This window comes from Pelodiscus sinensis, chromosome 6 (genome assembly GCF_049634645.1).
Source record: "Pelodiscus sinensis isolate JC-2024 chromosome 6, ASM4963464v1, whole genome shotgun sequence".
Classification (NCBI taxonomy): Eukaryota; Metazoa; Chordata; order Testudines; family Trionychidae; genus Pelodiscus; species Pelodiscus sinensis.
This window is the reverse complement of record NC_134716.1, coordinates 96770778-96796687: the sequence shown is the minus strand read 5'-3', so window position 1 is coordinate 96796687 and position 25910 is coordinate 96770778. Positions and strand designations below refer to the sequence as shown.

General features: G+C 43.9%; 1 protein-coding gene and 1 long non-coding RNA gene across 8 annotated transcripts in view; one reads left to right on the top strand and one right to left on the bottom strand.

Annotated features, from left to right (window-relative positions):
* DDX4 (DEAD-box helicase 4) overlaps window positions 1-25910 on the top strand; it is a 115040-nt gene that overhangs the window by 16582 nt on the left and 72548 nt on the right. For 4 of the 7 annotated variants that reach the window (XM_075932449.1, XM_075932454.1, XM_075932448.1 and 1 more), the window contains exons 4-8: window positions 3925-3999; window positions 6254-6304; window positions 12901-12951; window positions 18727-18825; window positions 19143-19220. In XM_075932449.1, the coding sequence (XP_075788564.1) occupies window positions 3925-3999; window positions 6254-6304; window positions 12901-12951; window positions 18727-18825; window positions 19143-19220 (354 nt within the window). The remainder of the gene's footprint in view (window positions 1-3924; window positions 4000-6253; window positions 6305-12900; window positions 12952-18726; window positions 18826-19142; window positions 19221-25910) is intronic. The other 3 variants (XM_075932450.1, XM_075932451.1, XM_075932452.1) reach the window with 3 other exon arrangements.
* Window positions 546-25910, bottom strand: part of LOC142829949 (uncharacterized) — a 37865-nt gene continuing 12500 nt past the window's right edge. The window contains exon 3 of the long non-coding RNA XR_012904906.1: window positions 546-25690. This is a non-coding gene — a long non-coding RNA (uncharacterized LOC142829949). The remainder of the gene's footprint in view (window positions 25691-25910) is intronic.

The following is a 25910-nucleotide window of genomic DNA, read 5'->3' as shown; positions in this document are numbered from 1 at the left end:
GCTCCAAGGGTTGGTGCTACCAGACCAACCTGGCAGCGCCCCAGCTGCTCTGTCCCAGGCATCTGGATTCAGCCGCTGTTGAAACTGACCAGCGGCTGACTCCAGGAAGCCTGGGGCAGAGCAACTCTGCCTCTGGCTTCCTGGAGTCAGCTGCTGATCAGTATCAGCAGCGGCTGAATCAGGACGCCTGGGGTAGAACAGCTGGCGGGCTGCCTGGTCGGTCCAGGAGCGCTGAGGAGTGGTGCTGCGGGACCAACCTGGCAGCACCCCACTGCTCTGCCCCAGGCGTCCCCAAGAGCAGCTGGGGTGCTGCCGGGTTGGTCTCGCCGAGCCAAGGGTCAACGCTACTGGACCATCCCGGCAGCACTCCAGCTGCTCTGCTGCAGGCGTCCCCGATTCAGCCATTGCTGAAACTGACCAGCAGCAGCTGAATCAGGGACACCTGGGGCTGAGCCAGACTATCGGAAGAGGGGGGCTATGAGAGGTCTGGGGTGGCATCCCCCCCACCCAGGCCCCTCATAGCCCCCCCTTCCGATAGTCTGGCAAATCTGATAATCCGGCACCCCCTGGGTCCTAAAGGCGCCGGATTATCGGAAGATTACTGTATGTGCATACTACCTTTAGAATCTTTAAAATCTGAAGGCATCTAGAATCTTAGGTGACAGATGGCAAATGTTCATAAATTTGTATATTTAAAAAAGAGAGAATGAGCACCCGTAAGATGCATTTCTTTTTTTAGTTTGATATTCATAAGAATACTTTCCTGACTCATTAAATCAGATTTCACTTTTTTAACATAAAAATTCAACCCTGTCAGATTCATCTACTTTGGTCTTGGCAAATTGTGTTTTCTTTCTGGGAGGGAAATCTTTGAAGACTTAGCATTGCTTGATGCTGAACTGGGACTTTCTTTGGAGTTGTTTGAACCTTAGCATTAGGTTTCCTCTGAACTTCTATCTCTTCTTTGGGAGTTTTGGGGCATTTGATGATGGCCTTTGTTTTGGCCTTGATACCAAGGAGAACTGGAGGCTGGGAAAAATCTAATTCTTGGTGTATTTTTTGACTGTTTTTAAAACGCCCTGACTCCTTGGGCACTTAAGGATACTTCTGGCTCTTACGGGTCACCAAATGAAATAATAGGTAGCAGGTTTAAAACAAAGAGAGGAACTTTGACTGTGCGCTGCATGAAGAGAATCTGTGGAACTCCATGTCAGAGGAGGTTGTGAAGATTAAGACTTGAACAGGATTCAAAAAAGTGCTAGATAAATTCGTGGAGATTAGTTCCATCAATACTTACTAGCCAGGATGGGTAGGACTGGTGCCCCTTGCCTCTGTTTGTCTGGAAATGGATGACAGGAGAGGGATCATGTGATTGATTACTTGTTGTTTTTCACTCCCGCTGGGAGTGTACTAAAATATTCTCTAATATAAATAAAAACAAGGCAAGAGAAAATGGGAAGAAAAACATTTCCAAAACAGTTGGAGAGGTTGGAATAGGTGTAATACAATCTTTTCAAACCCAAGAGTCAAACTGTATCCAAATTCAGAACAAGTTATCAACAAAGAGCCATATAAGACTATCCATTTGCATTACTAAAAGTATACAACTTAATATTATTAATCATGTCAGTTACCGTGAATGAAACATTGTGCTCACAGACTTTATATAAGGGGACCTCTGCTGCTGCATCTTTTCACACATTTCTTTGAAGTTTACGTCATAACTCGTCAAATCCAGTTTCATGCATGTATTCAGGTTATCTTCTGTCAATCTTACGGCAGGGGTTTGGGGAGTTTGATAGGGATATTAAGGACTAGTTGATCCGCATCCCCTTTCCCCCTTGCTCTCTCTCTCTGCCTGCCTTGTCCCGGGCTCCAGGCTGCTTTGAAATGCTGCACGGAGTCACCAGCTGATCCTGGGGTCCCCCCAGCATTTCAAAGCAGCAGCGCTGGGCTCCGTGCACTGTTGCTGCTTTGAAATGCCAGGTGGAGCCTGAGATCCCCAACTGACCCTGGGATCCACCTGGTATTTCAAAGCGGAAGCACCAGTGTGGAGCTCCGAGTCAGCAGGACTTCCCGCTGGGCCTGGGCTCCCTGTGGCATTCCGCCTCTGAAATGTAGATCGAATAGTCGATGGAAATTCCATTGACTACTTGACTTAATGTATTCATTGCTAGTTAACATCCGCAGTGTGTGGGAGTGCAGAGGCAGAGCATGGTGCTGGGAATGGGAAGTAGAGTATGTTGGAGGACCCTGGGGCTGGATTACCTTACCTGCCCAGGGCTGGCCTGCTGCATCCATATAGCAGTAGGCTAGGATTGCTGCAGGTGGATCATGGCCTCCTGTCCTCCCCATACCACAGGAGGAGGAGCGGATACTGCTGCCAGCCCTTCCTGCAGCCAGATCAGGGCTGGAGTGCGGGGCTTGCCTGCGGATAGAGGCTTGGCCTCAGGATGCTGCATCCAGATGAGGGCTGGGTTCTGATTGGAGCATTGTTGGCCAAGCTGCTGTGGGAGCAGCTGCACTGCAGCCCCAGTCTCAGCTCCAGCACACGGAGCAAGCTGCCATCACAGCCTGCCTTGGCCGCGGCTTTGGACCTGGGGAAGGGCTGAAGCAGGGGGACAGGACCGTGTGTATTGCCAAAAGAGAGGTATTTGATGACCTACTGAGCTATAAGTTGCTGACCCCTGTGTAATAGCTAAGTATATTTTTCAAGTTGTATATTATTTAAGTATAACCATGTTATAATCCAGACTATGTTGCAGTTTAAAGCATTCAGTGAAACTCTATTAATGAAGAAGAGGTTTTTGTTGTATTTAATTTTTATTTCTATGAATAAATGTGTATTGAATCAATGCAAGATTTCTTTAGAAATTATTTTGCGATAATTGCATCAATAACATTGTACTTCATGATATAAATTACCTACCCTATCCCTACTTTAAGGCAATATTCATTAGGAGCATGTTCAGGTTTTTCGTACAAGTGCCAAAATACCTAGATAGGCCAGCTTAACAGAATGCAGTTTTAAGTGCTTCAGTTGTGCACATTTTGTATCTTTCTAAATTTAAGATTAATGTTCTTGCACTCTTTCCTATACAAGTTACTCCAATAAGTCAATTTGCTGATATACAATGCCGAGGAATGCCGTCATTATACCTTTTTTGTCCTTGTTTGTCCGTCCATGAACACCATTCTGTTTTGTTGTGAGCATGTTTTTAGTTTGTCTAAACTAAAAGATTGTTGTAGTATTGTCGCAGATAAGAGTGTACATACGGCAATTTTAAAGTAAATGTTTCCAGTGACAACTTCAGTTAAACAACATTGGATTTAGTTGTTCAGGACCAAAAAAACCCTCCCCAAAATCCAACCCTGAGAGCCAACTATGTTCATATTGTCTGGTTTTCTGTATGATAAGTAGTATGTTTGCTACCTTACAAGACCAAAATTGGACTCTTGTTTTTAGCACAACCTAGTAACTACAGATTGAACCTCTCTAGTCAGGCACTCTCTGGTCCCGCAACCTCCTGGCATAATTTTAGTTAGCTTGGATGCCCACCTACCAAGGGTATGGCCAAGCTTCTTGGGTCCCGTAAAGTTTGACCGTCCCCAGTACTTGCTCTGTGTTCTGTGCTGTTATTTAGCTCTAATGTATTCCTAAATGTCTTTTAAGAGCCTAGTAAAAAGTGGAAGTGTTGGTAATGCTGTTAGGCAAACTTCCTTTGGTTTTGCAAATTCTCTGGTTTGGCACCAGTTGGGTTCTGAGGTGCTGCACTAGAGAGGTTTTAATCTTCTGTAGGCTGTTTCTTGAGAGTTGATTTCTCTAATGGCTGCAGGTATAGCATATTCCTAACTTTGGTTATTTTGGAATAGTTAAATGTATTGATATCTGAATCAGTAGTTCTGTCTGTTTTCCCCCCACAGATGCTGGTGTGGGACCTATCAGAAACCAACCCATGCGGGGTGGTTTTGGTACTGGAAGGAGTTTTGGGAACAGAGGTGATTTTGTATTACCTAAAGTTTTATTCATATCAATTCTTAATTTGGAATTAAAAACAAAGGCCTGGTACTAGTGTCCTAGAACTTTTGCTCTTAGAAATTGATTTTTTTTGTACTTGTTTAAATAAATTGGTCCTTGCTGATTAAGAGCAAGAGAAATTTAACTTGCTTTGTAAACTTGCTTTGTAAATGTCTTAAGGATGGCCATTGGTAGAGTGATTTCCTTTAATGGGAAATAGATCTGATTGGTTCCTTGTTGCAATTGAAAGGTTGATTGTGGATATTTTTCATCCTGACAACATATTTCAAAGGAATTTCATAATTTCCAGTGTTTTATAATTTGACATTTAATGAAAACCCATGCAAACCAATAATATATTCATAATTCATGTTCAACAGATCAAGACTTTAAAAATAGTTCACATATTGTTCTTGGTACAAAATAATTATATGGTAGAGATGAACATAGCAGTTCTAGGGTGCTACTTGTACGTACAGAGTATTGTGTGTGTGTGTGAGTGATATATAGATATATTGGAAGAAAGCTTCTCTCTCATGCTTTTGTGCAAACTGGTGTGGAAGAGATTAAAGACCATTTTTAAATGTGGGGATAAATTTGAGACCGGTTAGGAATCAGAGTTTTGCCCATATGGAGTGGGGGAAATGGCTTGGGACTAGGGGTGATCAAAATAATTTAATATGGTAAGTGTGTATCCTTTTAAAAATCGTAGCAGTTACAGGCGCTGCGGCTCTGTAGTATAAAGCTAAGCTTTATACTGCAGAGCCTGCTGTGATGCCTCCCCAGGAGCACAGCCATCAGCCTCTGCCTGCTGGACTTAGCTGCGACAGCAAAGTCTCCTCCCTGGGAGTGGAGCTGGCAGAGTTTTTATCAGTTGGCTTTTGCATCTAGTAACTTCCCAGCAATTGATGACACAGCCTTAAAAGGGACTATTGCTGTTCTCATGGATAAAGCTAGAGTATGAAAGGTTGAGATTTTTAGAATTAATATCTAAATATGGAGATGACATACCATAGATTTAAGGTATGACTTAAAGATGGGTTGTTTGGCTAATTTGTGTAACTGATACAATTTGTGTTGACTACAGGTTGGACCTCTCTGGTCCAGTGCCCAATGAAGGAATTTGCCAGACCAGAGGAGAGCCCCTGTCATCTGCTCCCCAGATCACCTGCCCCCCTGCTGCCAGCTCTGGCTGCTGCATGCTCCCTCCTCCCCCCTGTGGCTGTGCTGCGTCGGCCCTGCTATTGCAGCTGCTGTCTCTCTGGCCTTGGCTGTGCTACTGGGGCTGTTGCGGTCCCTGCTGTGCTACCAGCCCTCTTGCTACTGGGGTTCCCAGCCAGGACTCTCTGGTCCTGCAACACCTCTTGCCGGACCACAGATGTTGCTAAATGAGGGAGTCCCAGTTTTGGGAGGTCCAACCTGTATGTGATTAGAGGGCTGCCCTGCAGAGCTATAGCAGAGGTAGCTCCTGGAGCTGGCGTGAGCTAGGATTGAGCAATCATGGCTCTCATTGGCTCTGGACTACTAAAGCTCAGCATTTTACATGTAGAAATGCTTTGTCCCAGTAGTCTGGAGCTGGCACGAGCAGGGACTGCTTTGTCCCAGCTCATGCAGGCTCCAGCAGCCCGTTTGTGGCAGCCCGGGCCGGCCACTGTGAACAGGGGCTGCTTGGTGGTAGTAACCTTCCCTATTACTCCCTCTTGCCCTCACTGCTGCCTTTATTGGGCTGGGGATTGAGGGGCAGGCAGCATCACAGAGACAGTGCTGGGATGAACTAGCTTGTAAGCACACTGGCTCCTGTTTGTGTCTCACTTCGCTGCCTCTCATAAGAGACAAACTAAGTGGGTGGGGTGGGAAGGAAGCAAGCAGTTGAATACTCCACTTGAGTACCCCATAAGCTTGTGCTTATTAGGTAGTCAAGTAGTTGACTATTCTCTTAGGTCCCTACGTAAATTGGTCTATTCTCTCTTCCCCTCGCTGGTGGGATAGGGAATCATCAGTTTTTAGAAGATGTTGGGATGGCTGCCTTCATTGCCAGGCCAAAATCCAGTGTGATTTGCCTTGGGTACCTCCTATGTAAAAAGATCTAAAAAAGGTCTCCACATTCAAGTTACTCTGATCCTAATATTTTTTTGATGTTTGGGGTGAGTTGCTGTGGTCTGTGCTACCTTTCTGATTCTATGGTAATAACAGTGTTGATTCTTCTACTACAGCTTATTTGTCTGTTCTTTATAGCTGCATTGGGAAATAAATTTGAAGAAAGAAACAACTCTGGATTTCAGAGAGGTGAGCTTGATTTTTCTAGTTCATTTTATAGCATAATTCCCCATCAGCGCATGTATACGTATTGTAGAAATGTCATGCTGAACTGTTTGTTAGCGAGGTGGTTTGATATGATTGTGGCTGATACTTTAGTGTGTAAATATGTTCACGTTAAATATTTTAGGGAGCAAATTAACTGCTTCATGTGGCATATTTTATAATTGCTATTACAAGTATACCAGTGTTCCCTCTTGAAGCTCTTGTGTTGAGACTTCTATGATGACACTGTTTTCATATCTATGAAAGCTTTTCATTGAAAGAATAGAATATTAATGCACATGGTAAAATGCAGTGTTAACTGGTCTTGATCTGAACAAAAAAAGGTTAATATGTCCAAGGCTGAGGGTACAGTTTAGCAATAAACTTAGAGAGAGCTCCCCCTCTCAGTAAAATGTAACCTCTTAGGAAAAACATGCCTTAATTGTTGGTCAGAGAAAAGCATAAAATTAAGCTAATGGTTATCAAAAAATATTCTTAATGTTTAAAGGTTAATGGTTGAGATTGTGGTTCAGAGGAATTTGTTCGGTGGTTAAGGTCTTGTCTTTTCTGTCCTGTATGGAATCACATACAGAGGGATTGTAGCTTCATGCTGTAATACTGCATTGTATGCCATTCTTTTCAGGAATTGTCCACTCATTTTTCTGAGTTCTGAACTTTCCTCCAGATATGTTGGTAGTGCCTCTCTTCCTGCAAATAACCAGTGTAGCTCACACATCCTTGCTCTTTCAACTTTTATGTTGGATTCTGTCAGTGGCTGGTAACACTTTGAATTTCTACTGTCCTTACTATTACATCTGACTCTCTCTTTTTGGGACAGCAGCAAGTAAAATCTTTGCCAAGGGTTATCAGAAAATGCCCTGTAAATAGAAAAATGGACATTCTCTTTGAGGGACTCCAAAGCTTCCTCAGGGATTGACAAGAACCACATATCCTGGTATGACAGCCAAAAGTACAGGGACTTTTTAGAAACATGACTGAATTCAGCATCTAAGCAAATAAATTATAGACTCAAGACTGGCAGCAAAGACCATATCTGTTCTGGACAGTAGATAATAGTTAATATCAAATCCTCTGCTTCAAAATTCTCGGGTAAAATCCTCTATGGATAGAAGCTTAATAAATGTGGTGGTAACCACAACCAAGGAGCCAAGCACTCAGCCAACTCAGAAATCTAAGGATTAGGATTACTCGTACTGACAAAATCTTTGTGTTTGTTCTGAGAAGCATGGGACACTGGGTTCAAGTCTTTGTTCTGTCACAGTTCTGATGCAACCATGAGCATATCACTTGGCTATTGCCCTTGAGTTTCTCACCTGTAAAATGGACATAGCAAATTACTGCTATGTTACAAATTGCTGAGGATAAATAGGTTAAAGCGAGAAGCAGTTAAATGGTATGGTAATGGTAGCCTAGTATTTATCTTAAATAGATAACAGTAAGAAAGTTCCAAGAGAAGGCACTCTGCTTTTCTGGGATAAAACCTGTATGGGCAAACTTTGGTCAGAGAATGGATCCAATACCACTTCCGAATCCTACTAAAGTGTGGTTCTATTTGTGTTTATCTCTACCCAGAAGTAGGCCTGAGGGAACGCGTGTTACTCTGTTTAGAGTGTGGTTCCATTTTATTTCAAACAAGTGATATGTGGAGATAGCAGTACTTATGCTGTACATTTTTTCAGACTTTTTTTCCACAGTTCAGGATGATGAAACATGACATTTCCACCTTTTTTAAAAAACAAATAATTCTCCTATATCTGCCTACCCTGCCACCACACACCTTGTAGCTCCTAAATGTAGGAGCAATAAAACTATGCTTTGAGTAAAAATGTTCAAGGGCTCTCCATACTTATTAATACTGATTTTTAAAAAAAACAAACGGGGGGAGGGGAGGGAGAGGCAGTTAAGGCTGCCTAAGACCAACTGATTTTTAGGGGGAAAAGGAGGGAATGTGGGTTTCTATTTTTCTTTCCTGTTGCTTTTTGTTAATCTGACAATTTGAAGTTGGGAGAGCTCTGGATCCTAGAATGAAGAACATGTTAGCTCTTCTTCATGTAGGTTGATCTTTTCACCATGCATGCATCCCAGCTAAGTTCTGCAGGTACCTCTATGGAGTTATTCTATTAGACCGGGGTGGGCAATAATTTTTGCCCAGGGGGCCACTTCAAAATTTCTTGAAGTAGCCCTGGGCCATCCCGGGAGGGGGGCTACCCCAGCCCCATACCATTATTGGTCTGGGTGGAGGAGCCCCTTTGCCCCCCCTTCCACTAGGCACCCATGCCCTGGAAGAGGCTTGGCATGCTCCCCCAGGCCAATCAGGTGGGGGAGTGCGGGAAGCCTCCTCCCGCCCTGTGAGGAGCACGTATCACTTTTGAGCTTCACGCAGCTCCCTGCCCCCAGGCCCTGATTGGCTTCAAAGTGCAACATGCATTTGGCATGGTCGAAGGAGGCTTCATGTGCTCCCCCATCCCCAGGTCAACTGGGGCCTGGGGGAGCATCAGGGCCTCTGCTGGCCCAATCTGGCCCGCGGTGACCCTTTTGCCTACCCGTGTTGGACTCTGAGAACAAGGCTGTGATTTGGCAACTTCATAGATGATTCTGAATTGCCTTTAGTATTTTCAGAAAAACAAGTACAACCTCAATTTTTCGTTAGGGGAAGAAGTCTGTTGTATAACAAATATTAGATGATTACTTTACATTTCAGATTAAAGGAGAAAACTATGGGTAAACTTAATTATTTTTACATGTTTGGCAACTGATTTTCAACATAAGCATGTGTTCTACAACAGTTGAAACTGAAGAGTAACATTGTAAAAGTGGGTGGTTAGTTAAATTATTAAAGGGAGGAAAAAATCAAGTATATCCGTCAGTGCTTGAAGGTGTTACCTGCACAAGTTTCTTTATCCCTGCCACGCTTTTGGGACATAGGCCTTTACCCAAATCCTAGGGCTTAGGGTGTAACTTCCTGCAGGTCTGTAGGATCTTTTGCCACTGAAAGAGCCTTGCACAGTAATATCCTTACTCTATATTTACAATTACCACGCTTGCAGAATACACATGTTAAGCATACTTTGTCATGCTCACCAATCCTGATACAGGTAGGCAAACCTGCCTGTTGGCCAGGCAGGGTCAGTCTGTCTAGATCCTAGTTGCTGCACATCATGGTTGTGCAGAAGAGTTCTGGCAACTCGGGTCTTTGAGGTGAGTTCTTCTTCCAAGTCTTTATTCCTTCTTGCTGTTCCTTTCTTCCTTTTCTCTTTCCTGCTGGTCTCCTTCTTGGACCCTAGTCTATATAGCGAAACTTGAGTCCTGTTTAGCTATACTGTAACTAATTACTTAAGAATAATTTTACTAACCAGTCATATCATACTGTAACAATTATCTAACCAATCATACCCCACCACCTTAGTTGATTGATGTCTAGCAAAACGAATTATTCAGCAGACAAACAATTGAAAAGCCAACAGAGATCATACAGACAAACGATAGGAAAAAGAGGACCATAATCGTGCAATGAGGATTCACAACCTCAACGATAAACAGTTTATTGTGAGATGGAATACTGTTAAACTAAGTTTTCTTTGACCATCTTGAGATCTATTTCTTTATCTGGTGACAGTAGGTGCCATTAGGACAGGATCTTTCTAATAGCCTTGTGTGACACTATTTTAATACAATTAAATATGATGTGAGTATTTAACTACAAGCTTTACAGCTAATGGCTGCTGCTCTTCAATCTAGCTGCAGAGAAAAGCGTTGGCTACAGGAAAAACCATATTGTTAGAGGCAATATACAATTTTTCACTTACTGAAAGCCATCAGTAAGAGAGAGTCTCTTAGAATGACTTAACACTTTATTCAGGTTTACTCCCACCACTATAGTTGTTATATCCTCTTCAGGACTAATTTCCAGTCCATCTCATGTACTTTGTAAACGTGTAACATGCACAATTATAGTCAGGATTTGCAGGAACAATTATGGTAAATGCTATTTGTATCCTCTTCCAGTGCTTCCTAATATTGGGATCTTAATGCAATATGGCTATAGGAAATTGGTTGCAATGCAGTGGCAAAAGCGATGAGGAGTCCTGTGGCACCTTATAGACTAACTGAAGTGTAGGAGCATAAGCTTTCGTGGGCAAAGACCCACTTCGTCAGATGCATATAGTGGAAATTTCCAGAGGCAGGTATAAATATGCAGGCCAGGATCAGGCTGGAGATGACGAGGTGGATCCAATCAAGGAGGATGAGACCCACTTCTAGCAGCTGATCTGGAGGTGTGAATTCCAAGAGAGCAGAAGCTGTTTTTGTAGTTAGCAAGCCATTCACAGTCTCTGTTTAATCCAGTGTTGATTGTGTCAAACTTGAAGATGAACTGTAGCTCAGCAGTTTCTCTTTGAAGTCTAGTCCTGAAGTTTTTTTGCTGCAGGATGGCTACTTTTAGATCTACATATGGCATAATATATGCCATCATGTGCCAACAATGCCCCACTGCTATATACATCAGCCAAACTGGACAGTCCCTACGTAAAATAATCAATGGACACAAATCTGATATTAGGAATGGCAACATACAAAAACCTCTAGGGGAACACTTCAATCTTCCTGGACACACAGTTGCAGATCTAAAAGTAGCCATCCTGCAGCAAAAAAACTTCAGGACCAGACTTCAAAGGGTAGGATAGGAAAGAGGCCCTTGTGGACAAATTTAGGCTAGTGTAGATAAGCATGTGAAGTCCATGACCTCCCTGGTGGCAGTCTCTGAAATGAACACCATAGAAACTTGGTGGAATGGAGATAATCAATGGGACCCAGTAATACTAGGGTACAAAATATATGGGAAGGACGGAACAGTTCATGTGGATGGGGGGGAGTGGCATTATATGTGAAAGCATAGTATTGAATGAAAATGTTAAATGAACCAAATAGTACCGTAAAATCTCTATGAACAGTATTTCTGTGCTCGAATAAGAATATAGCAATGAGGATACATTACTGATCACCTGAATAGTGATTGCAAAATGCACAAGGAGAACAGAAAGGTTATATCAATTAAAAAGAAAAAAAACAAAAACCCCAAAGTAATGAGGGATTTCAGCTATCCCCATATTGACTGGGCATATGTCACAGCAGGACTGTATGCAGAGATTAAGCTTCTTGATAATTTAAATGATTGTTTCTTGTGAAAGCTGATTCTAGAACCCACAAGAGAAAAGGCAATTCTTGATTTAGTCTTAAGCAGAGCACAGGATCCGGTCTGAGATGAATATAGTTGAACTGCTTGGTAATAGTGGCCATAATATAATTTAACTTAGTATCCCTGTGATGTGGAATACATCACAGCAGCCCAACGCTATAGAACTTAATTTCAGGAAGGGGAATTACATAAAAATGAGGAAATTAAACAGATTTTAAAAGATAAAATGCCTAAAGTAAAGTAAAATCCCTGCGTGCTGCCCAGAAACTTTTTAAAGACACCATAATATAGGCTCAAGTTAAATGTATACCTCAAATTTCCCCCCTAAACTTAGAAAAGTGCCACCATGGCTAAATAAAGAAAGTAAAAGCAGCAATGAGAGGCAAAAAAGCATCCTTTAAGAAGTGGACATTAAATCCTAGTGAGGGAAATAGAAAGGAGCCTAAACTTTGGCAAGTGAAGTGTGAATATATAATTAGGAAGGCAAAAAAGGAAATTGAACAGCTAGCCAAAAACTCAAGAAATAATAACAAATATTTAAAGTCAAAAGCAGGAAGCTTGCTAAAACAACCAGTAGGACCATTGGATGGTCAAGATGTTAAAGGAGCATTCAAAAACGATAAGGCCATTGAAGAGAAATGAAATGAATTCTTTAATCTAGTTTTCGTGGCAAAGAGAGGGAGATGACCAAATATGAGGAATTGTCCCAGATTGAGGTGTGTGTTAGGGAGGTTTTAGAACAATTTGAGAAGTTAAACAGCATTAAGTCACTAGGACTAGATGGTATTCATAGAAGGAACTCAAATGTGAAATTGTAAAACTACTGATTCTGGTCTATAATCTATAATTTAAATAAGATTTTGTAAAAAATGAATGGAGAGTATAGCTAATGTGATGCCAGTTTTTAAAAATGGCTCCTGAGGTGATCCCAGAAGGCTTGTGAGCCTGACTATACCAGGCAAACTAGTTAAAACTGTCAGACACATACATGAACATAATTTGTTGGGGAAGAGTCAACATGGTTTTCATAAAAGGAAATCTTGCCTCACTAATATTCTAGAATTCTTTGGGGAAGGGGGAGGTGGGTCAAGAAGCATGCAGACAAGGGTATTCAGCATAGTTAAATTTTCAGAAGGCCTTTGACAAAGTCCCTCAACAAAGACTTTTGGGCTGACCCAAGTATGAAAGTTTTTTTGTGTTCTTAATTGTCTGATATTAAACAGCTAATGTAATTTTATGTACGTTTCAACCCAGTTTAGCCTTCCAAGTATTAAGATCCAAAATCCTTATTGATGTATACAGTTAAGCACAGCACAGACATGACAAGTTTTGTTTAAATTTTCATTTTAATGCATTTGTTTTGAAGACTCTACTGGAGACAGCCAATCAAGAAGCAGAACACTTTCCAGGAGAGGAGGTAAGGCAACAAAGAACAAGTGATATGGATAGAGCAAATAAATTTGCTGCCTCCAAGGGAATCAAACCTTCTCAACTGACTGTTCATATAAATTCAACTTTTAGTGCACATTTTCCCATGTGTTAGAGATTGCAGCCTTTTGACTCTTAAGTCTGAGACCAAGCATGTGCTCTTCCTGAGGGCTCGTAGAGCAGACTGGGCCCAGCTGTCCGTCAGAACCTTCTTATTATCCGGGGCTGAGAGAGGGAACTCCAGTGTCTGTCTTGGAATGCTTTTTTCTAACCTTAATGGAGTTATGTAGATGGATATGCATATAATAGTGTGGTTGGGTTTAACATGGGATAGCATCTGAGTGGGTAATTTTTTTTATAGTCACTCTTTTTGGCTTTATTTTGACAGGAGGATTTGTTTTTTGAGTATTTGCTCATGTTCATTCAATGTAGGTGTGTGTGCTCACCACATACGCTGGTGCTGTAAGGTTTTTCTTTAATAGTATCCATAGGGGGAATCAGGTCAGGTGCCCACTGAAGTGCTGCTCAAATGCTGTGCTATATAGGGCGCCTCCAGGCTTCCTTTGCCCTCAGATCCTTGCCGCCAGTGATAATGCTTAGAACTTGCTCTCCTTAGCATTTTCTTTTGCTCCCTCTTCCAGTTTGTTGGACTCTATTTTCCCTATAAATAGTTCTTATTTGTTAGTTGACTGTTATCTATTAGATAGTCATAGGTCCTGTAGGGAGTTAGCCTCAAGTTGGGGCACGCCCTGGTACCCGGGTTTCAAGTCCTGTTGTAGTTGTGATTGGCCCATGCTAGTTGTCACAGTGGGGGTCGCTAATCTGGGGTGCTGAGGAGAGGTGCACATTAGTGATATGTACCACATTTGCAAATCATTTAAGCCTCACACCAAAAAGGGGAGAGATGTGCATCTCAAAACTCTCCCAATGGAATCTGCCTTAGCTCTGGTTCATGACCAGTCAGACTCCAGGTGTGGTTGATGCTGGAGGCCTTGCCAGTGGCCCAGGACATCATGTTGATGCTGGTGCTTCCCTCGCCTGTAATTGTGGGATGGTTCCATAAAGGGAAGCCTACCATAGCACTGCCTCTATCACTGCAGAGACCTCACTCCCTCTTGCAGGATGTCTTAAGGTCTCCCGTCCATGTGGACAAGGACTGCAGCGCTTGAAGCCCCATTTGGTTCCTTGAAGGATCCAGGGCCATAGAGGACTTGAGGCAAGGTTCTCTGGGAGTTAGGCGCAGATCCCCAAAGGCATGCCCTCCTGTTATAGATGGTAAACCTGGGACCGATACTCACCAGGATTGTGAGGAACAGGTTGCTGGCTCCCTGGCACTGCTCCCCATGTCAGTACTGCTCCCCTGCAGTGGGTCCATGAGGAGCACAGGGGTAGGTGGTACCACTCTGCTTCGTGGCACCTCTCTTTGGGCAATTAGCACTGTTCCAACAGCCACTCTTGTGTACTTTACCAGTAGCCAGTCACCAGAAGAACGGCCATACTGGGTCAGACCAGAGGTCCATCTAGCGCAGTATTCTGTCTGCCAACAGTGGCCAATATCAGATGCCACAGAGGGAGGGAACATAACAGGTAATCCTCAGGTGATGCCTCTCCTGTCATCCATTTCCAGACAGATTCATAGACGTTAGGTCCATCAATGGCTATTAGCCAGAATGGGTAGGAATGGTGTCCTAGCCATTCTATCTAGGTCTTTTTTTTTTTTTTAACCTTGTTAAAGTCTTAGTCTTCACCACATCCTCTAGCAAGGAGTTCCACACGTTGACTGTGCCTGAGTGAAAGAAAACATCCTTTTGTTTGTTTTGAACCTGCTGTCTATTAATTTCCTTTGGTGACTACTAGTTCTTATATTGTGGGAATAAGTAAATAACTTTTCCTTATTCCCCTTTTCCACACCAGTCATTTTTTTATAGACCTCTGTCATATCTACCTTAGTCTTCTCTTGTCTAAGCTGAAAAGTCAGTCTGTCTTAATCTCTCTTCATATGGGACCCGTTCCAAACTCCTCATCATTTTTGTTGCCCTTTTCTGATCCTTTTCCAATGCCAGTATATCTTTTTGAGATGAGACAACCGCATCTAAATAGTATTCAAGATGTGGGTGTACCATGGTTTTATATAGAGGCAATAAAATATTCTGTCTTATTCTCTATCCCTTTTTTAATGACTCTTAACGTTTTGGCTGCTGCATGCTGAGTGGATGTTTTCAGAGAACTATCCACAATGATGCCAAGATCTTTCTCTTTAGTAACTGTAGCCAAATTAGCCCCCATCATATCGTATGTATAATTGGGATTATTTTTTTTAATGAGAATTACTTTATATTTATCAACGTTAAATTTCATTTGCCATTTTGTAACCCAGTCGCTTAGTTTGGAGAGATCTTTTTGAAGTCCTTCATAGTTTGCTTTGATCTTAACTATCTTGAGGTGTTTGGTATCATCTGCAAATTTTGCCACCTCACTGTTTTCCCCTTTCTGTAGATCATTTATAAATAAGTTGAATAGGATTGCTCCCAGGACAGACCCTTGGGGTGGGGACCCCACTAATTACCTTTTCTACACTCAGAAAACTTACCATTTATTCCTACCCTTGGTTTCCTGTCTAACTAGTTCTCAGTTCATGTAAGGACCTTCCATCTTATCCCATGACAATTTAATTTACTTAAGAACCTTTGGTGAGAGACCTAGCTAAAGGCTTTCTGCAAATCTAAGTATACTATATCCACTGGATCCCCCTTATCAACATGTTTGTTGATCCCCCTCAAAACTCATAGATTAGTAAGGCATGAATTCCCTTTACAGAAACTATGTTGATGTTCTCTCATCAAGTTATGTTCATCTGTGTGTCTGGCAATTTTATTCTTTATTATTGTTTCATCTAATTTGCCCGGTACTGATGTTAAATTTACTAGTCTGTAATGGCCAGGATCACCTCTAGAGTCTTTTTTAAATATTGGGGTCACATTAGCTATCATTAGGTACAGAAGCTGATCTAAAGGATTGGTTACAAACCATAGTTAATAGAGAATGCCACTGGTCCCAGTCACTTGTTACTGTTAAGTTTATCAATTAATTCCAAATTCTCCTCTAATGACACTTAATCTGTGACAATTCCTCAGATGTGTCACCTACAAAGGACGGGTCAGGTTTGGGAATCTCCATAACATCCTCAGCTGTAAAGACTGAAGCAAAGAATTCATTTAGCTTCTCTGCAATTACTTTATCATCTTTGAGTGCTCCTTTAGCATCTCAATCATCCAGGGGCCCCACTGGTTGTTTAGAAGGCTTTCTGCTTCTGATGTACTTTTACTTTTTGAGTTGTTGGCTAGCTGTTCTTCAAACTTCTCCCTAGTTTGATTATATTTTTACACTTAATTAGACGTGTATGCGCCTTTCTGTTTTCCTCCCTAGGAATGGTCTCCCAGTGGTCATTTTCCAGGGGACCATTCACACCACTCCTCTGTCCTGCATGTCGGAATCTTTTGACGGGTGCTTGGTACCATAGATGTCCTTCTTGGTTTCCTGGCATCGCGCACACTGTCAGCTTTCCTCAGGCACTCCTATCTATGGCTTGGGTACTGCAGATGGATTCCCAGACAGCTTAGTGGCTGCAGACCTGGTTGTCCCAATGGTACCCATGGAATCCTTGGAGGTTCTTTGTGCCATCCCACGTACCATGCTTGGTAGCTGGCACGTCAGTTGTACTGTCTGCTGTATTTGCTACACTCCCTCCAGCTGCAGGTGTCGCTCAAGCTTCATCCCTCAGGTGGAATGTGATTTGGAGGTCCAGACCTTTGCCTCCCCAGGTCCTGCAGAGGCCCTCCCAGCACAGGCTTCCTCCTTCTCCTCTCCCAATGAAGCCATTGTGGAGGGCCCCTCTGATGGTTCCCCAGGGTGATGCACAGGCTCATAGGAGTTTAAGGGGGTGGCCATGAACTTGAATTGCCAGGTGGCAGAGCTGGAAGAATCAGAAGAGATCTTCTTTGGGGTCCTGGGACAGGCAGTTCCACCCAAGGTGGCCTTACTCCCTCCATGAGTTACTTTTATTCTTACCCTACTCCAAGTTCCCTGGTGGTGAAGACTATCAACTGCCATGAATGGCAAGATCAGTGGGCAGCCCCAAAAAATAGACTCTAAGAGACTCAACTTATTTTTGCATTAACTTGATTAATCTTCCAGCCTTCAACTCCAGATAGGTTATGAGGGCCTACTCATTGCTGCTACAGTGTTAACATGTGGCAGACTATAGTAAAGTTTGAGCCTTGTCTTTCAGAGGAGTTGAAGGAGTTTCAGGCCATGGTGGAAGAAGGCATCCTGACAGCTGGGGCAGCACTCCAGGCTGCTTCAAACATGGCATACATTGCAGCCTGTATATAGCATAAATGGTATCGGTGAAGAGGGTTTCCTGGTTGCTCTTATTGGGACTCTCTGTTGCAGCCCAGTAGTCCATGCCGGACTGCCTGTCTGATGGTGCATCCCTATTTTGTGGAGCTGACAAACAAAGTTGCATGGCTTGAAAGATTTCTGCACTGCCCTCTGCACGGTGGGGTTATACATTTTTGGATACTGCTTGAAAAATTAAGCCTCAGGGTCTCTTCGCTAAGCCTTCCCAATCCAGATAGGATACTGAGCAGGACAAATATACCAGGTTCAGGAAGAGACAGTCCAAGCAACCTCAGTCTTCATCTCAGTCTGGCTCCACCTGCCCCATGACCATGTTCAAACTCCCTTTCGAGGGTGCGCTTAAGGATGATATACATGTTGGACCACCGGATCTTTGCCACGTGGCTTGTTTTTTTTTCTCCTACTGTTTGCACCCCCTCTTCACTTCTTGGTGTTTCGTAGCTACAGACCACAAGATTCTCATTCCAGTGTGGCAGGGCTGTAACACTGCAGCTCACTTCTAATCTTCCCTCCCATCCCCTTTCCATTCTTTAGGGACTCATCGCACAACACTGCTCATGCAGGAAACCAGAAGGTTACTACAAATTTTGGGAAGGATGAGGGTGGAATTCCCAGGGGTTTTATTCCTGCTTTTTTTGATCCTCAAAGCCGAAGGAGGGCTGTGACTCATTGAGGAGCTTTGCTACTTGAACCACTATCTGGAGAGGCTCAAATTTCCATATGATTTCCCTGACCTCCATTGAACCTCTTTGCTTGCCAAGCAGAACAATGTCTATAGCAGAAGCTTTAGTAGTAGGTGGGTGTGGACGTCTCTCTGACAGACTTGCATTTATTTGGTGGTCTCGTGTCCTGTTTACCATGTTCTCTTCCCCTTCTCTCCCCCCCCTCCCCCCCCAGGGATATTTGTTTTCAAGAGTACACTGACTCCCTAGGCTTCACTGTCAGTCCCAGCTCCAATATCAACCAAAACTGGCAAGAAGATGCTTTCAAGCTATATAGGTCATGAGGAGTTGGAGGAATAGATTGCAAATAAAGAGTAGTTGTGTATCTTAATCCATAAATCAGCAAGTGCAGTGTGGAAGGAATACTCCAAGGTCTTAAGTCCTTCCACTTGTATACCTCTAGGTAGCTTTTCACTTGTGTTGTCTTGTGAACTATGATTGCTTCAGAATAGCTTTTCTATAAATTTGCTTTAATATAAAGAGTAGCTTGCTGAAAACAACTTGAGTCTGAAATTTTGGGTAAGTCACTTAAAAATTGTTGTTCCTAAGTTTTCCCTGTTGTAAAGTTGGGATTCTGAATACTAGTGTGAGCTGAAATGCTAAATTGCAATTATTCTGTATAGCAGGTTTTCAAGAAGGGAACTGTTCAGAAAGATCTGGTACACAAAGAAGAGGTACAGGCGGTTTCAGAGGTGGTCGTGGAGGATTTGGACAAAGTCACAGTAAGTTGTTGTAAGGCTTACTGATTGTGCTATTTGTGGAACAAAAATTCTGTTAGATAGCTTTCCCAAAAATTTATAGGAATAAGTGAAAGAGATAGCTTTATGATTTGATCTTTGTACTTCAGAAGTAGACGGAAACTTAAAATGTGTGTTCAGTGGCTCCTGATATTGCGGAGTGGGAAGTTTTTGGAAATAATATAACCTGATGGGATTGCCAGTTACGTATTTTTAGTTAATTGTGCTGAAGTTGCTAATTGAGGCTTGAACACTTAGGCTTTGTAACACTTGCTGATTACTTTTGGTATGAATTACTACAGTTAACGAAAATGAGCAACAAGAGCAGCAGTCTGGTAGCATCTTTATCTCTAGGAGAGGAGGATTTGGTGGTCCTACAGGTAAGATTATACTTTTACAAAAAGTTACTGAAATCATTTTTTAGGATTTCTTTGGATCTTCTTGCTCCTTGACTCATTCCCTTCCACTTAAACCCTGAGCATTCTTTGCCCAACTGTTGTATTAATTTAGGTTTGTTTTGTATGAGTGGAGAGAGAAACTAACTGACATGGGAGGGCTCTGCAAAACTTTTAGTCGTTGCTCTTTTTTAAGAGAAAAGCAGGTTATCTGCTATTGGGGTAGCACATGGAGGAACCAAGTTAAATAATTGTTTTGTTGTTGCTGACCTGATATGCGTGCATAATTATGTGTATACTCCCAGCCTTGCTGCTTTAAATTTTTAAGATCTATTAATGCATCAGTGGAGTGGTCATGTCTGCTATCTACAGCCCAAATTAGCAGGTTGGGTTCATTTAATTTACCCATCACTTCCTAAGAACTGACACACCTCTTCCCTAATCTTTGTTTTAGAATTAGTATTTTAAATTTGTGGTTCCTCCAGAGAATCAGTATTTCAGATCTTGAAATTATATGTGGCAGCTAACTTAATTTTTCAGAATGTCCAGCAGGGCCTAACAGTTGGTTGTGGTGCATATCTGAGTTGATAATCTGATATTTTATTATGAGACAATAGATAATTATTTAGTTTGCTGTTTAGTGGAGTTGTTAAACGCTTTAAAAAATGCAAGATTAAAGAGTCATGATCTATTTCAGTTCTAATAGCACTTTAAAAAAAATAGAACAGCATTGATTTAATAATTTTGGATGTTTACTACATTAGAAAATATATAAATTTGCAACACAGTACAATGGTCACTTTATATTTTACACTGTAACAAGAAAAAGTTGACTCATGAAAGGGCTGTGGCTTGGTATGCTCATGAAACTGACAAAGACCTCTCCCTGGCCTCTACCCAACCGGACCTGCTGTCTCAAGATCATGGAACGCCGCAAGGTTGTGGTGCAGGAGTCTACCACCTCTTGGTTGTGTTGCTCTATGGCTGTGTTTGGAAGAGTAGACCTGCTCCGAGGAGGTCCAGCATGTCCTGTGAAGTAGGAAGTCTGACTTACCTGGACAAGGTTTTCCCGATGGGAGTCCAAGCATGGCATCTTTCCCTGGCATTCTTCTGTGCAGTCCATCTGAGATGATCTGCACTCGGGCTCTGGGGCCTGATGCACTCCTATATCCAAGTTTCACCTCCCAATGCAGGGCCAGACTGTGTTTTCTAATAACACATGGGTCAGATTCTTGAGACTCTTCCCAGGGATGCAGATCCCTGTGCTTCCTCGGTCCTCTGTAGACTCACTGGGCCACCTTTTCAGCTGCTCAGCTCCTGCTTCCTTTCCCACTTAAGAAAAGTTGCCTTCCTGGTAGTGGTGATGTTGGCAAGATTAATATCTGAGATTAAAGCTTTAACGTCAGATAACTGTCGTATACAGCCTTTTTGTAAGGACAAGGTGCATCTATGATCCCACCCATCCTTCCTGCCATAGGTAGTGGTTACTTTTTCCATATGAATAGGATATTTCAGTCCTTTCCCTTCCCTTTTCTTTCTCCAAACCACACTAGACCAGTGAAGAGAGTCATTTTCATGTTCTAGCTTTGGCCTTTTTATCTAGACGGTACCAAGCCTTTCTGTAAGTATCAACTCAGTTCTTCATCCTATCCACTGTAGTGATAAAGGGCCTTCTGTTTTTCCTCACAGTGTATTTCCAACTAGTTCTTCTTTGAGTAGTGTCCCCGTGGGTGCTCCACTCTAGGTGAAGGGTCTCCCTGAGCCGCAGATCGGAGCTTTGCAAAGCAGCTTCCCCCCTGTTGAGCCACGCATGCTCAGAAGGCGTCTCGAGCCCTTCCCGCCCTCTGCAGCGCGCGGCTCAACCCCCTCCCTTTCAGTTCCTCTTTAACCGCCCTCGTCAGTGGACGGAGCGAGCAGGAGCTCCCTCTCAGTCTCTCAGACTGTAATTTCCATTAGTTAGGTTACCACAGTTTTTCCCTTGTTACTCCAAGTTAGTTTCCCTTGTTTTTTCTCTTTAAAATAATAAAATATTTTTATATAAGAAGAACGAAACTGACAAAATTCCCCCTCAGGGACTAAAACTCGCTTCAGACTGGAGCCCCGGTGAACCGGTGCGCGCTCTCTTGGCTCCTCAGCTAAAAAAAAAAAGAAAATATAAACCACATGAAAGGAAAGGACTATAACAACAGTCACAAATAAATAAAACACTGAAAATACCAACAGTTTAAAGAAACAAGAAGCTCCCGAAATGTGTCTGCCTCCTCAGGCTTTAAAAAATGCGAGCAGTGCCACGAGCCTATGCCGGCTTCTGACGGCCATACAAAATGTATTCGGTGCTTGGGGGAAACTCACTCACCCCACAGCTGCACAGATTGTGCTTCCCTCATGGCGAGAGCTAGAAAGGACAGAGAGCTCCGCCTGAGGATGATTTTGTTTGAAAAGGCTCTGCGGCCTACAGAGCCGGGGGAATGGCAGCATGAAACCCCCTGCTACCAAAAGCTACAAGGCAGAGAGCCTCACCGTCACACTCTCTCCTGCCTTCTTCCTCCCCTAAGACCCAGGGAGAGGGGCAAAGAAGTCCGAGGACCCCTGCTAATAAAGCAGAGGGAAAATCCTCGTGTTCAGCACCGGAACCGGTGCGCGCTGCCTCTGAGCCGTCCCGGGAACGCGCTGACAACCCGGGGTGGAAAGAAAAGCCGGCGCTGCTTCAAGCCCTGGCACCGCAAAAGACTCCGGCGCCGCTTAAAGGGACGGCGCCGCTCAAATGCTCCGCACCGCAGCAGAAGAGACCCCATACACAGCCGGCACCGGCTGCAACTGTAAACCAGAGCTCTGCACCGGCGCTGGCAGCAGACAGCGAGAGGCATCTTCATGAGTCTGCTACAGAGCTCTCTAAGACAGCGTCTGACACTCTCAGCAGGCAGCAACATTCATGCCTCCCTCCCATTGACTGCTCACCTGGGAGATCCTTTGCAAGGCATTCCCCTCCCAGATCTATGTCCCCAGTGTCCCTGCAAGACGCTCCCTTACCGGATGATGACGGCCACACGACATATTCTTCGCGACAAATGTCGCCAAGGGGGTCTCGCTCCTACTATCATAGGGCTGGACCACAACAAAGCCCATGGCACCCTTATTGGTCTTACCCGCCCCCACCTTACCCACCCCAATGGGGGCCCTGGGATCATTGGGATCCATACAGACGCTGGTCCTCAGTCCACTCAACACCATCTCGAAGGGGTCTGCCTCATCCACAGCCCCTACCTCCTGCAACACACACAGAGGAGGAGGAGGAACGAATTTCGGACAATGATTCCGATATTCAATCAATAAACATCACACACCCAGACGTCCTAAGTGCCCAACAGGAAGATGCAGTTACATCATCAGATACAGTAGCGATTGACGACCTCAAACAGTTTCAAGAACTATTCAAGCGAGTAGCAACAAGTCAGCATGTCTCCCTACAAGAAGTGCAAAAGAAACAACATCACTTGTTAAAGAACCTGCATCCTACGTTGCATAGTAAGATTGCCCTGCTAATTGACGAGGCAATCATGGAAACATCTGAGGATCTGTGGAAGACACCCGCATCCATCCAACCGACTAATAAAAATATTGACAGAAAATACTTCGTTCCACCAAAAGACAACGATTTCCTCTTTACACATCCACAAGCAAACTCCTTAGTGGTTGAATCTGCACAGCAAAGAGCGAAGGTACTGCAATACAAGAATGGCAATATGGACAAAGACCATAAAAAGCTAGACTTCTTTGGCAAGAAGATATACTCCTCTTCTACCCTACAACTAAGAATGTCAAATTCTGCCCTCTTAGCGAATCATGCCTTTGATAATTATTCGAAGTTGGGAGAACTGATACCACATCTCCCTGAGTCCAAAAGAGCTATCTTGAAAGCAATAGTCCATGAAGGCCATACCGTTGCTCGCACTGCTCTCCAAACAGCAATGGACGTTGCTGACACAGCAGCTAGGACTACAGCTACGGCGATAGTCATGCGCAGAACTTCCTGGCTACAGTCATCTGGAGTTCCCCGAGAACTTCAGCCCAAAGTAGAAGACTTACCATTCGATAAACAAAAATTATTTGCAGCTTCTACAGACAAAATGCTACACAACAGTAAGAACTCGAAAACCACACTTCGCACATTGGGCATGTACAACACCGCCTTTCAAACGCAGATGATACACCCCAATAACACGTACAATCGCTACAGATATGGGCAATACAACCAACCACAGAGACCCTATGAGGACACTAGGCCAAGACGACAACCTCAGAGAAGGCGGCCTAATCAAGGCTGCCCACCAACTGCTCAGTCCTCCAAGCAGCAAATTTGAAGAGGTGGTTGAGGGTCTGCAATACCTCCCTCACGATCTAGCAATAACGCAACATGACCATCTTTTTACCCACTGTTTGCGGCCGTTCCTCCCACAATGGGAATCTATAACATCGGACCGCTGGGTTCTAGACATAATTCGAGTAGGCTACACTATCCCATTTACCACTACCCCACCTACCCTTCCCCCTACCCTGTCCCTTTTCAGGGACCCCTCTCACGAGACTCGACTAAAACAAGAGGTCGATCGACTCCTTTCAATTGGAGCCATAGAAAGAGTACCAGTAGAGTTTCACAGGAAAGGATTTTACTCGAACTATTTCTTGATGGAGGGAAAAAAAGGGGGGCTGGAGGCCCATATTAGACCTCCGCAAACTGAACAGGTTTCTCAGGAAACAACGCTTCAAAATGGTCGCACCTTACAATAATCATTCCTGCGCTAGATCAAGGGGACTGGTTCGCAGCCCTCGACCTGCAAGATGCGTATTTCCATGTAACTATCCATCCTGCCCACAGACACTGTCTACGCTTTACTCTCGGCCCAGATCATTTCCAATACAATGTTCTCCCCTTCGGCCTCTCGTCAGCTCCGAGGGTATTTTCAAAGGTACTAGCAGTTGTCGCTGCGTACCTCAGATGCCAAAATGTCATCATATTCCCCTACCTAGACGACTGCCTTTTAAAGGGCTCAACACAGGACGGAACCGCCTCCATGATAAGTATGACCACATCCCTCCTCAATCGTCTAGGCCTTCTACTCAACGAAAACAAATCAACACTGCACCCAGTTCAAAATATAGAGTTCATTGGTGCACGTCTCGACTCTCACAGCTCGAGCATACCTACCTCGACAACGTTTCATAACTATACAAGAAATTATAAGCGTAACGTTTACAACTCCTACCACTACAGCACTTACTTGTCTCCGACTAATGGGCCACATGGCTTCCACCACCTATGTAGTCCACCACGCTAGTCTGCATTTTCGATGCTTCCCACTCTGGATAGCAAGTGTGTACATACCGTCACGACACTCCCTGAACAAGACGGTGACTATTCCTCCAAACGTTCTTGCATCCTTACGATGGTGGACGATACCGAACAACCTCCTGACAGGTGTTCCATTCCAACAGATCGAACCCACTATACAGATTACCACAGATGCTTCCCTTCTTGGCTGTGGAGCACATATGAACGATCAAGGGGTTCAGGGAAGGTGGTCCCCATCCGAGGCACGACTACACATCAACCTCCTCGAACTGCGGGCAGTAAGGAATGCCTGCGCACACTTCGCCTCCAACATTGCCAATCAGATGGTCCGCATCCTAACGGACAACATCTGCACAATGTTCTATATAAACAGGCAAGGCGGAGCCCACTCCCTCTGTGTGGAAGCTATCTGCCTGTGGAACTCATGCATCCACAACCATGTCACCCTGATAGCATCCTACCTGCCCGTGGTGAACAACACCAGAGCAGATTCACTCAGCTGCAACTTCACCTCTGATCACGAGTGGGAGTTAAACTCAATCTTCAACCAATGGGGATGGCCATCCATAGACCTCTTTGCGTCTACCCACAATGCCAAATGCCCCCAGTTATGCTCACGCGCAGGACTTGGCAAACATTCCCTGGGGGTTGCCTTTCTAATCAAATGGACAGCCCCCCTACACTATGCCTTCCCCCCCATAATGCTAATCCCAAAAACCTTACGCAAAATCTGCAGAGACGGAGCCCTAATCATCCTGATAGCCCCGTCGTGGCCCTACCAAACTTGGTACCCGTACCTGCACAGGCTAGCGGTTCACCCTCCTTACATGCTACCACACCGTGTAAACCTGATATCTCAGAGCAATGGAACGATACTGTACCCACAGCTCCATACCCTACACCTTCAGGCTTGGCTGCTCTCTGGTTCTCGGAGATAGAAAATCACTGTTCCCAGCAAGTGAAGGACATCCTCCTCCACAGTAGGAGACAGTCCACTTGAAAAACTTACCTGCAAAAATGGACACGATTCTCTCACTGGTGCCTGCGAACCAAGGTAGAACCCCGTGTCGCCCCACTAAATACAATCTTGGACTACATTCTAGACCTTAAGTATCAGAGGGGTAGCCGTGTTAGTCTGAATCTGCAGAAGCGATGAGGAGTCCTGTGGCACCTTATAGACTAACTGAAGTGTAGGAGCATAAGCTTTCGTGGGCAAAGACCCACTTCGTCAGATGCATCTGACGAAGTGGGTCTTTGCCCACGAAAGCTTATGCTCCTACACTTCAGTTAGTCTATAAGGTGCCACAGGACTCCTCATCGATTCT